The sequence below is a fragment of the Octopus bimaculoides genome, chromosome 1 (assembly GCF_046866305.1).
Source record: "Octopus bimaculoides isolate indiv1 chromosome 1, ASM4686630v1, whole genome shotgun sequence".
NCBI lineage: Eukaryota > Metazoa > Mollusca > Cephalopoda > Octopoda > Octopodidae > Octopus > Octopus bimaculoides.
The window spans coordinates 100,851,070-100,865,297 of record NC_142928.1 but is presented as its reverse complement, the minus strand read 5'-3'; the positions used below and the strand labels follow the sequence as shown (position 1 = coordinate 100,865,297).

The following is a 14,228-nucleotide window of genomic DNA, read 5'->3' as shown; positions in this document are numbered from 1 at the left end:
CCGAGAACTACGTTAAGGGTACACGTGTCTGTGGAGTGCTCAGCCACTTGCATGTTAATTTCACAAGCAGGCTGTTCCGTTGATTGGATTAACTGGAACCCTCGGCGTCGTAAGCGACGGAGTGCCAACAAACAAATCAATCCCTGAAAACTTGTGGTATTGTAGGTAAAAAAAAAGGGAATGTTTTATAAGCGGTAATGTTCGCCATAGAATTCTAAACCTGTAAGTAGATTTCTTCTCTCATTTGTATCGTCGGGGAAAAAAATGGTTTTGGCATCATAACTTCCCATTGGAATTAGAGGAAATCCTGGAAGAGATGTCGCAAAGATCTTTATTTTTAGAGAAAAGGAAATCAAATGCTACAGTATTTGTGCCTTTTATGTGGATAGAAACCAAAATGCGGTATTTGCTCGCATAGTAACTTATTACTCTTTACTTGTTTCAGTCATTTGACTGCGGCCATGCCGGAGCACCGCCTTTAGTCGAGAAAATCGATCCCAGGACTTATTCTTTGTAAGCCTAGTACTTATTCTAACGGTTCTCTTTTGCCGAACTGCTAACTTACGGGGACGTAAACACACCAGCATCGGTTGTCAAGCGATGGTGGGGGGACAAACACAGACACACACGCACACACACACACACACACACATATATACGACGGGCTTCTTTCAGTTTCCTATTTGTTTATTGCCCACAAGGGGCTAAACATAGAGGGGACAAACAAGGACAGACAAAGCGGTTAAGTCGATTACATCGACCCCAGTGCGTAACTGGTACTTAATTTATCGACCCCGGAAGGATGAAAGGCAAAGTCGACCACGGCGGAATTTGAACTCAGGACATAAAGACAGACGAAACACCGCTAAGTATTTCGCCCGGCGTGCTTACAATTCTGCCAGCTCCACGCCTTGTCTTCTTTCAGTTTCCGTCTACCAAATCCACTCACAAGGCCTTGGTCGGCCCGAGGCTATAGTAGAAGACACTTGCCCAAAGTGCCACGCAGTGGGACTGAACCTGGAACCATGTGGTTGGTAAGCAAGCCACTTACCACACAGCCACTCCTGCGCATTGTACTCAATTATAAAAGTAATTTTTTTTTCACTACTCATAAGGTCAATTTTTCTCACAAATGTTATAGATGATTGAATACTGAGAGATTAAAAACAAGGACTCTTGTTTCAATTCTTCGTCACTCTCTTGCCTCGTTCCAAATGGTTTCGGTCTTTTTTTTTTTTTTTCTTTTTTTCTTTTTTCAATTGAGAGCTTGTAAACACTAAGCCGAATCGCATTCTTCCCTTCAGTGATGGCTGGTTTCTGGTTAGCAGTAGAGGCAGATTTACAAAAATGTATTACAACTGTTGCGTGAACGAATACTGAGTCTGGTATGCGTTTGTACTGAATTCCATGAATAATAGGTTTGTTATTTTCTCTCTGGACCTTTATTTTAACTGGAGATAAATAATTTTGTCGGGGGTGAAAAATGGGATATTTTTTTTTATTTATAAGAAATTGCAAGAGAGTGTTATTAATTGTTTTAAGCATTCTGTAGAGACGTAGTGGTCTGAGAGTTACAGTAAAGACAAATCCGAGACGTGATCTCGATTCACTAGCAGCTTTAATGGTACTCACTATAGCAGAATGTCAGGAAATATAATGAGTTTTTCGGCGTTTTTTTTTTTTTTTTTTACAGCTGGTCAACTTTTACATATCTCTCAACTACTGCAGAGGCTGCACTCTTCTAGCAAATAATAGACGATACAACTGACGCTGCTGCTGCTGTTGCTCTCAATGCTTTTGTTACTCTTCGCCCACTACTTTGCTTTCTCCTTTTCTTCTTTAGCGTTCATCTTTTCATTCATTTTTTACTCACTTCTTCTTCTCCTTCTTCTTCTTCTCCTTCTCCTTCTTCTTCTTCTTCTCCTTCAATTGTGTTTGTTTATTTCGATTTACGTATCGTATTTCTTACCACTTCTTTCTTTTCCCGCTCTTTTCCCGTTTCTCTCGTCCCGATGGAATCCATCTCACGCACCCCCTCTCTCTCTCTCTCTCGTGTCTTTTCCCTCATGCTACGTTCACGTTTCTTTCATTCCTATTCTATCACACGTCTATTATTTTATTAATTCCATTCATATTTAGGATGCTTTTTTTCATGAACTTCGTTTCTTTCTAATCCTTCTTTCCCTTTTCCGTGTCTCTTTCTTTCAAATCCCTCCTGATTATTCCCCTCCCCGCCTTTTGTTCCTCCTCAATTCCATTTCTTTTATTTTTTCCCCCCTCTTCTCTTTCTTATTTCCCTCATACTTTATATATTCACATTTTTTTCGCCACTATCCCACCATCCTATCATCACTTCTTCTATCACTCTCTCGTCACTTAAATCAGTTTTCTCACTTGTTCCTACTACCTCTTAGTTTCATTCGGTCCAAGACCATCCATTGATCACTTCACCATTTCTTCCTTTGATCCACTTCTTTCCTCTTTCTTTCTCTCATATCTTTCACGTTTTTATCCCATTTTCACATTTACTAATTTCTTTCCCGTTTCCATCCATCTTCATTTATTTTATATCTTTGTAATTTCTACTCTCTCCGATTCCAACCGATTCTTTTCACTCTTCTCTTTCTCCATCTGCTCTAAGCATTCTCCTCAGCTTTTCTTTTACCCGCTCACTTTCCTCTCACTCTCTCTTCCTTACTCCGCCTCAGTCATTAACCCTCCTCACTTTCACGCTCAATATTTTTTTACAATTTCGATGAAATCCCTCCCCTCATATCTCTCTGCAACACTCCCTCTTATCTTTCTGCCTTTTCCTCCTCTTCCTCCCTCCCTCCTTTCACTTTCCTTTCCTCTCACTTTCACTCCCTCTCCATCTCACTGGATCTTTTGCCTCTCTTGTCAGTCATACACCGTTCTGTTCAGTTCTGTTCTTGTGTGTTCAGCTCCACCCTTCACCGTGCTGTTGCAGACGACAGTTGCTACAGTAGAGGAATGATGCTTATCGTTGCCAATTTCCACTGGCCCTTCGGTATTGATTTGAGAAATCAGGCAAAAGATTTCAGATTCATAACTCTAACCCAATGGAAAACAAAGCTAAGGTGGTCATAAATTTAAGGGAAGAACAAGAAAAGAGGTGAAAAAAAAGTTGACAATAAATTTCCGTGAAGAAATGAAACACGAAAAATATTCCTAATACTTAAAAAAAAAAGAGAAAAAATATATTGTGTATTCGGCGAGTGAAATGTTTACTTAACAAACTTAATGCTTTAGGAAAATATTCATTTCATTGAGGAATGTTTGTTTATTGTATGTTTTCTCAAGCAATAACTATAAGAGAGATAAAATTTGAGAACAAAAGAAAACAATGAACAAACTTAAAGGATCAACTTCGTAACCACATATTCTAACAAGGCGGACATATATATATATATATATATATATATATATATATATATATATATATATATATATATATATATATATATATATATATATATTCATTGAATTTCGAAAGTATTCACCTAAAAGTATAAAAGGTACGCTAAAAGTACACAAAATAATATACACTATCCGAGAAACAATAAAGAGAAGGGAAATAAAACTAACGAAAAATGTCAACTTGAATAACACAAGGAAATGTTATTTTACTGAATTTACTACACGCATTATATACGCATACATATATTTTACATACTATATATGTATACATTACTTGTATAGGATCATAAGTTAAGTTCACGAGTCCACATTTCGTTCAGACTTAGTAAAACGGAAAACAGTAATTAAGGGAAATTTTAAAAATCCTTAGAGAACCTGTGGAGGTAAAAGGGAGAAAAGAGGCCGAATTCCTCCTGGAATAGCATGGCCACAGTTGGAGATGTACACTGATTTGGGTCCTTGTGATCAAGATTCCGACGAATGTATTTCTCTGAATGAGTTTCACGTTTGTAACCAGGAATGCCCACTTCTTTCCAAAGGTAAATATATATTATATGTATATGTTTTTTTTTTTTTTGCTTCTATTCTCTAAATAAATGTTCTTCAACTCTATACCTGGATTTAGAAATCGTCGCAAAGGCCATACTGGAGCAGTAAAATCGGATATTCGTATATGAATGTGTGTGTGTGTCTGTATATATATATATATATATATATATATATATATATATATATATGTGTGTGTGTGTGTGTGTGTGTTTATGTATATATATATATATATATATATATATATATATATATATATAAAAATATATATGCATATATATATATATATATATAAATATATATGCATATATATATATATATATATATATAAAAATATATATGCATATATATATATATATATATAAATATATATGCATATATATATATGTATATATATATATATATGCATATATATACACATATATATATGTATATATGCATCTACTGGCACAAATCTATCTATCTATCTATCTATCTATCTATCCAAACACACATAGATACACACACAGGTGTGAAAATGCATGTGTGTGTATATGTATATAGATAAATGTGTGTGTGTGTGTATATGATGATATATATATATATATAATTTACATATGTGTGAATGAATAGAAATATATGAGTATATATAAGTATACAGATGTATGTATATATATGGGTGTATACGAAATACATTTATGGGAAAATTTGTATTTATGAATATGTGTATATATATGTATGTATGCATGTGTGTATATATGTATGTGTTTATATATATATGCACGCACACACATGACTTTACATGGACATAAATATACATAGTATCATCATCCTCATTATCATCCAGTTTTTATTGCTTCCATGGGTCGGACGAAATTTATTGAGGTAGATTCCCGTGTTGCGAACCCTGACCTGTTTCCTAGTAATGTTCCCCATGGCAAGGCATGTTTTTGCAGACTTGTAAATGCCTTTCATTTACAGCAATCACGTGATGTCAAGACAAAGAGATAAAAACACTAAGGTATAAGTAGAAGACACTTAACTAAGGTACCATGCTGTAGGACTGAACTTGAAATCATAGACCTGGGAAGCAAACTGCCTAACTATACTGCCACTTCTGTACCCCTCACTTTATACACACACACATATATAATTATTAGAAACAGAAGCAGTATTAATACAAAAAGGTAATGTTTATCCTCATTTAAAAGTGGATGCACTGACAACTAATATAAAATATCCTCTCATGGTAACTATTGCAGTATTGTGCTCTGACACAGCATCCTTTTTTAAGTGGGTAATATATATATATATATATATATATATATATATATATATATATATATATATATATATATATATATACATGCATACATACATAGGTTTGGCTATGTGTTGAAGAAACTCACTATCCAACAACATGATTTTGTCTTACTGTGGACTACCTTAGTCAAGTATATTCTGTTATAACTGAGCTGACCAAGGACTTGTGAGTGGATTTGGTAAATGGAAACTGAAAGAAGCCTATGGTGTATATGTGTGAGTGTGTATTTGTGTCTCCTCTTGATATCATGCCATAGTTGAAAATGAGAGTAACTGTTACAGAGGCAGTGACATTTCTTCCCAGTATCCTGTGGAAAGATGTGTGGCAATGGGGAAACATCATCTTGTTTAGAAACACATGAAGTCTGAAGACACAAAGGGCATCTGGGTATTGAAAATCTGCCTCAATAAACTCAAACACATGCTGGTATGAAGAGTGACTGTTAATATGACAATGATGATGATGTGTGTGTATACATAATATACACATTATGTGTATGTAATATATATACATTTATATGTATGTATACATATGTGTGTTGTGTATATGTTTGTGTATATCTCTATATATAATGTATGTGTGTGTATACATATTTATGTATGCATGTGTGTATGTGTGTAGGTATATATGTATGCTTGTACACACACAGATATACACATGCTCACTCTAAAGCATATTTATATTGAGTTCTAACAACTGTTTATTAGTATCACTTTGCCTAAGTGAAATCATAAAACATATTTGTATCTACAAATGTATATAAGTATGTATATATGAATATCAAACTTGCACTGGTCAAAGAGAATTTGTTGAGGCAGATTTTCTGTTGCTGGATGCCCTTCCTGTTGCCAACTCTCATCTGTTTTGAAGCAAGGTAATATTTCCCCATGGACAAATATATATTTCACAGAATACTGGAAACTAACAACGTGACTTGTTGGTGACACTCGCTTACAACAATCATGTGATAAGACAACAGTGCATATGCATACATACACACACACACACACACACACACACACATATATCTATCTATCTATATATATATATACTTTATTTAAAAGCAGCAGAAATATAACAAAAAAACCGTTACTCTGAGTTTCACGTTCCCGTTCATCGGACAGTTTTCTAACAAAACTGTCCGATGAACGGGAACGTGAAACTCAGAGTAACGTTTTTTTTGTTATATTTCTGCTGCTTTTAAATAAAGCATATTACTCTACCTCTGGTATTTGAGTACTCTTTTTTCCACCTTGTTGCACATTGCATGTGCTTACTCCGGTATATATATATATATATATATATATATATATATATATATATACACAATGTTTTTCTTTCAGTTTCTGTCTACTACCAAATCCATTCACAAGTTCTTGGTTGGCCTAGAGCTATTGTAGAAGTTACTTGACTAAAGTGCTGCATAGTGGGGCTGAACCTGAAACCACATGGTTACGAAACAAGCTATTTAACCACCCATTGTCTATATGTGTGTGTATATACACAAACATTCACACATGTACATATAGATATGTGTATTATACATATGTACATACATGTATATACATGATATAATGAGCAAATATAATAAGAGAAAATGAGAGGGGCACATTAAACAAGTGTTATTACTAAAATTTTTGAGAGGAAGGGAAAGTGTCTTTAACGTTTTGGATGCTAGTCCTTCATCAGAAAAAGGATACAAGGAAAAGAAAAAGGAGGAAAGATGGGGGAGGAAAAAAGGAAAAGGACTCAGGGGCCAGGTAGGAATGCAGTTCTGTGTGAAAGAGTTAGGAAGAGATGTGTATATGTAGGAAGGTATTCATGTATCGAGACAGGTATGGGAGAGGTGTGTGGTGTGGGGTTCAGGTGGTTTCTGGGATGTGTGGAGAGGTGCAAGTGTGGGAGGGTAGTGGTGTGAGATAAGATGTATATGAGAGAAGGGGAGTAGGTGTGAATGTAATGTAAGTGAGAGGAAGTCTTGGTGGAGTTGAAAAGGAAGGTAAGACGTATATTTATATATGTGTGTGTATATATGTGTATGTGTGTATCTATATGGGTGTGCATATGCATATCTATTTCTATATCTGTCTGTCTATCTAACAATAGATACAAACTCCCATCTAGACACCCTTCTCCTTTATTTATATCTTCACAGTTTCTACTGGTCATTCTCTCCCTTTCTTCTACAAGAACCCTCTTTGTCCACCTCCTCACTTCTCTCATACTTTAATGCCCCTCCTTGTCCTATAGCTTGAATCTGACTCCCCCTCCTGTCCCTTGGGGTTTATAGTCTTGTGAGTTGCATGGCAACCTCAACAGTGCTGCTGCCACAATAGAAGCATCCAGTACATCCTGTAAAGTGGTAGGCGTTAGGAAGGGCATCCAGCTGTAGAAACCATGTCAAAAATATGCTACTGCTCAGTGCAGTCCTTGGACCCATCAGATCCTGTCCAAACCATCCAATGCATGCATGTCAGCATGGAACATGAAATTTAAATGATGATCTTAGGTGTATAAATATATTATCTGTCTGTCAACTATATATATATATATATATATATATATATATATATATACCTTTTACTTGTTTCAGTCATTTGACTGCGACCATGCTGGAGCATTGCCTTGAAGGGTTGTAGTCAAACAAATCAACTCTTAGACTTATGTTTTGAAGCCTAGTACTTATTCTATCAGTCTTTTTTGCTGAACCATTAAGTTATGGGGACGTAAACATACCACCACCAGTTGTCAAGTGGTGGCATGAGACAAACAAACACACATAGATATGTACACACACACACATATATATATATGACAGGCTTCTTTCAGTTTCCATCTACCAAATCCATTCGTGCATCTTTGGTCAGCCTGAGACTATAGTAGAAGACATTTGCCCAAGGTGTCATGCAGTAGGATTAAACTCGAAGCCATGTGGTTGAGAAGCAAGCTTCTTACTACGCAGCCATGCCTGCATATATAAATAATTATTTAAACTTCAGTTATACTGTTGATCAAAGCACTTTCACTGTCTATAGCTACCTGATATCATCCACAGTTTTAATGAGTTACTGGATCTCCTCAGGAGTTTTGCATTGTTCGGTGAGTATATTAACAAATGAGGGGAAACGGAAAATGGAATTCACGAGAATCTTTATTATAAGGATTCTTGTGAATTCCATTTACCATTTCCTTCATTTGTTATATCTAAATATATATATATATATATATATATATATATATATATATATATATATATATATATATATATATATATATATATAGGCACTGGCATGGCTATGTGGTAAGAAGCTTGCTTACAAACCACATGGTTCCGGGTTCAGTTCCACCTTGGGTAAGTGTCTTCTGCTATAACCTCAGGCTGACCAGATTGTTATGGATGGATTTAGTGGACAGAAACTGAAAGAAGCCTATTGTGTGTGTGTGTATATATATATATATATATATATATATATATATGTGTGTGTGTGTGTGTATTTTTGTGTCTGTGTTTGTCCCCCCACTATTCTCTTGACAACCAGTGTTGGTATGTTTACATCCATGTAACCTAGTGGTTCCGCAAAATTGAGTGATAGAATAAATACTAGGCTTCAAAAGAAGAAGTCCTGGGATTGATTTCTTTAACTAAAAAAATCTTTAAGGCAGTGCTCCAGCATGGCCGCAGTAAAAAATGACTGAAACATGTAAAACAATAAAAGAAAAGAACATATATATATATATGTGTGTATATATATATATATATATATATATATATATATATATATATATATATATATATATATAAAATCTAATGTTTGTTTTTATACTAAGTTATTGGAGCTTGCTTTGCAGCAGTGAGGTTTCAGGTTCAGACTCACTAAGCAGCACATCTGGCTAGTTTGTTCTACAATAGCCCTGGACTGTTCAATTCTTCGCAAGTGAATTTAGTTGATGAAAATCATGTGAAGACATGTCATATATCTTAATATATAAATCTGAAGTTGTGTGTCTGTGTGAAGCCTTTTTGAAAGTTTATAGAAATCCACATTTTCCACTTTTTTGTAAAAATGTTTACATCAATGGAATTTTCTCGATGTGAACTTTCCAGTGCAGTAATTAGATTTTTAAAATTCCGTTTACTTTGTGTGATTTAAGAGAGATTTGGCTGTTGTTTCTAGCAACTTTTATATTTCATCCCTTCTACCTGGAACGCCATTCTTACACGCGCGCTCAACATAAAAATATAGAGAGTAAGAGTAAAAGACGGAGAGGGAGAGAGAGAGAAAGTGATACATACAACGTCATAGATTAAACTTTCATCTCAGTATTCTTTACCTATTTTTCATAACATAGATACGTAAAAACACACACAACCACACATACATGACCTGTGACAACAACATACACATTGCTCTCGATCTCTATTCATTTCTCCCCCTCTTCCTCTCTCGCTCTCTCAAACGTATACACGTGCAAGTAAACACAATCATTCACATCGTGGTATATTTACAAAACATTGATGGCATAACTACAGAGTTGTATCCCCCAACTTTGGAAGGTCATAACTTTCATAAAAATGAATATTTTTAAATGAAATTTTCTATGCATATATTATTTATTATGTAGATTCCAAATAGACAAAAATTTTCGGTGAAAGTGTTTTGGAAGGGGTGGGGTACAATATTCGGAAATTCCACTTAAATTCCTCTTAACTTCCAGGAAAATGAATATTTTTTCATGAAATTTTGTACAAATGTACCTTGATGTATGTACATTTCAAGCATGTAGGAATTTTGAAGGAAACCACTGCAGGTTATTTTTGAGAAGTGTTCCCCACTCGGTGGTGTTTCGGAGCAAGTCGTCCATATTTGTTTCATTTTTCTCTGTTATGTGCTTATGTGCATCCTTAGATTTCTAATGAAGTAATAGGCAGTGAAGAGAAGCAGTCATAAGAAAACTTTTAACTACCCCTATTCCTTTCTCTCCCCCTCCCTACCTCTTCCTCTCTCGCTCTCTCAAAAGCATACACGTGCAAGTACACAATCATTCAGTAAAATATAACTCATGTTCGTCAATATTTTGTAAATTTACCACGATTTTCACTAGGGTGTTGGGGTTAGGGTTTTAGGGTCAGGGTTAGGATTTAGGATTAATGTTACGGTTACGTTTTTTAGGGTCAGGGTTAGGGTTTAGGGTTAGTGTTAGGATTAGGTTTAGGATTAGGGTTGGGTAATCGTGCGGGTGTTAATCTGAAAAATTACAGATATGTGAAAAGTACCGACCCTGCCATCTATTATAACTTTTGTTGTTCTGTTTAATATATACATAAATTATGCCTCCAAAGAAGAGAGTTTGCTGGGGAAAGACAGCAACTGGTTTAAAATGACAGCCACAGACTGCAGCAATTCACCACATTCCAGTAGCTACTTTGAACATAATGCAAAATGGTGCATCAACACCTTCTGCCCAATCTGATAGAATTCTGGCAAAACTGTTTAGCAACAGTTCGCCAGCAATTGCTTCATCACAAATTGCCATCCTAGCTCCTGTGAAAAGGGATTACCCTGCTATGTATAATCAGGGCAGCGCAAAAAGTTGTTTTGCAAAAGCATTTCTATAGCCAATTACACGGATGAAATATACATATGCTTAATAATTTTACGCAAGACAGCCTTCAGACTTTCCCTATTAATTTCATCGTCTTTTGAATTATGAACATATTTACATCATAAGGGTTTTTTTCGTTGTAAGGCTTTCTTTTTTAGTTGATTTTCAGCTAGCAAGACTTATCGTAGATGGCATAATAAGTCACACCTGGACAAGGTTGGGTTATACTGCTAGTATATATATATATATATATATATATATATATATATATATATATATATATATATATGAATGTGTGTGTATATATATATAGCCATAGAAATGTGTGTGCATACACATATGTATATATATATTTATGTGTGTGTGTGTATTTAAAGGTATATATGTACATCTATATATTTATATATTTGTATGTATGTGTGTATATATATATATGTGTGTGCGTGTGTTGGGAGTATAAATGATTTGAATAATATTTGTGTTTGACTCCATTTCTTAATTTATCCATTTTATACAAAAGCATTTCACTTAACCCTGGAATTTCTACCTTTATAAGTAGGCTGTAATATCTGTTATATCATGTTGCTCTAGTCCACTCAACTGTCAAAAATGAGTAGTACCTGTATTTTGTCACGGTCTGTGTCATGCTGAATCTCTCAGTGAACTACATTAAGGGCACACATGTCTGTGAAATGCTCAGCGATATGCATGTCAATTTCACAAGCAGGCTGTTCTGTTGATCAGATTAACTGAAACCCTCATTGTTTTAACCAACAGAGTGCTATATAGCTTTTAAAGCCCTTACTAGCAATTCATTTACTCCTAACTTCCTTAGGGCCCACCAGATAGCAGGAGGAGAGCCTCTTTTGAAACCCCTTCTCCAGACCATTAAATGCAAAGTATAGGAGCTAACTTTCAGCTAAGTATTTCTCTTGCAGTTGTATCATTAGTAATATGGTATTAGGTGTGTCCTCTTGGTGTAAAGCCAAACTTCTTGGTGCAAAGCCAAACTCAAGGATAATCCTGTTCCTAATCAGTTTTATAACTCCAACAATCTGATGTCTGTGCATAATTACCCCACTCTCTCTCTCCCTTGAGAATCTCATTTGTCTTTATTAATGTTTATAATAATGTTGCAACGCCAGTTACAATGTATGATACCTGTTAGTATTCCCTGTTCAACTATTTGAAAAACTAAGCTGTGTACCCTGCTTCACTCAGATGTTTTAAGCATATTGATGACTGTCTTTGATGAACCAATGGCTTTCCCTACCTCTATATATTTACTAAGCCATTCTAGCATACAGCTGTCACTTGACAGGCTGATGCCTCTGTTAGACCTACTAGGGGCAGATTTACACTCTCATGCATTGTCCAAACTCTCCAGCCTCTTATAACACTTTCATGCATATCTACATCTATAACTCTGTCTTTATATGAGTGAGTGAACAAAAGAAAGAGGCTCTCAGCACATTTAATACTAGTTACAAATAGTATTATTTAAAACAGTTTGATTTGGCTCCATGTAACTTAGTTTCGTAGGTTTCTTACAGAATACACACACACTTATATATATATATATATATATATATATATATATTTAGATATATATATGTATAGATATATGCATGTATGTATATATACATTTAGATATATATATGCATGTATGTGTATGTATACATGTACGTATATGTATAGATATATGTCTGTATATATATGTGTGTATGTGTATATGTATATTTAAATATGTATGTATATATGTATATATATGTGTGTGTGTTTATGTTTATATATATATATATGCATATGTGTGTGTATATATATATGCATATATATATGTGTGTATGTATATATATATACATATACATATACATATATACGCACATATAGAGCTATACATATACACATATACATCTACGTATATATTTATATATTCATTTAAATATATACCTAGATAGAGGATGTGGATGCTCAGAGCCGTTGATGTCTACATGGGTGTCTAATTTATTGTCAGTAGCTGCAACAGCCTGTTGAGTCTATGGGGTATGTGTGTATTTGTACAATGGAGCTGGCGAAACAGCTGGGTATCTGTGAGCTGGAAGCAAGGAGGGATGAATGTGTTTTCATATATATATATATCGTTGTGCATAGACTTTTTTGTGTATATATATCCTTACTCCATAAAACAATATAGTCACCAAATGTCTACTTAAATGCTCAATTGCATCTCTGTGTTTTGTTGCTTCATATCATACTTGGTTGTCTTATCGTTTTATGACCTTATTTAATAATGTATCTTTATTAACAGAATCATAGTACCTGCTCATTTAATACTTATCAGTTTTTTTTTTTTTGATTATTATATACTTATTTCATTTATGAGTAATTATTATAAGTAGGTGGAGGCGCAATGGCCCAGTGGTTAGGGCAGCGGACTCGCGGTCATAGGATCGCGGTTTCGATTCCCACACCAGGTGTTGTGAGTGTTTATTGAGCGAAAACACCTAATGCTCCATGAGGCTCCAGCAGGGGATGGTGGTGAACCCTGCTGTACTCTTCCACCACAACTTTCTCTCATTCTTACTTCCTGTTTCTGTTCTGCCTGTAATTCAAAGGGTCAGCCTTGTCACACTGTGTCATGCTGAATATCCCCGAAAACTACGTTAAGGGTACACATGTCTGTGGAGTGCTCAGCCACTTGTATGTTAATTTCACGAGCAGGCTGTTCCATTGATCGGATCAACTGGAACCCTCGACGTTGTAAGCGACGGAGTGCCAACAAAATTGTAAGTAGGTTTATTACCTATGAAAGGAGCTGTACTCCATTCCAAATTATTCTAATCCATGATATCCCCTGCAGACAACCAGCTACAGGCAAATAACGAAATGTATTATAATTGAACTAAGCGAAACCAAGTTTAATGAGTAAGGTACTTTTGAAAGGTCACCTGATTAGATACATCTGCACCAAATGATGCACTACAACCAGTTGTTCAGATTCTCACCTGTGAAGGACCAATGCACAATAGGTCGAAATGACTGTAGTGATTAATAAAGAATCACATGAATTCCACTTTCTCTTTCTCTCATTTGTTGGATCTGAAGGAATTTCTGAAGTAAATCTAGTAGCACTTATATCCATACTGGTGATGACATCAGGTAGCCAAAAACAGTGAATGTGCCTTAAATGGCATGCTACCAGGTGTATACCCAAATTTAAAATTATTACTCGTGTGTGTGTGTGTGTGTGTGTGTGTCATCATCATCCTTTAATGTTCATTTTCCATGCTAGTATGGGTTGGACGGTTTGACTGGAGCTGGCAAACCAGAGAACTGC

General features: G+C 35.2%; 1 protein-coding gene across 3 annotated transcripts in view; it reads left to right on the top strand.

Moving 5' to 3' along the window:
- The window catches only part of LOC106872261 (cyclic nucleotide-gated channel beta-3), an 846,337-nt gene that overhangs the window by 306,617 nt on the left and 525,492 nt on the right, over positions 1-14,228 (top strand). The window contains exon 1 of one of the 3 annotated variants that reach the window (XM_052968620.2): positions 513-3,977. The exons of the other annotated variants lie outside the window; for them this stretch is intronic. Within the exon in view, the coding sequence (XP_052824580.1) occupies positions 3,878-3,977 (100 nt within the window). The 5' untranslated portion in view covers positions 513-3,877. Of the gene's footprint in view, positions 1-512; positions 3,978-14,228 lie in introns of those variants that run through there. 3 annotated transcript variants of the gene reach the window in all.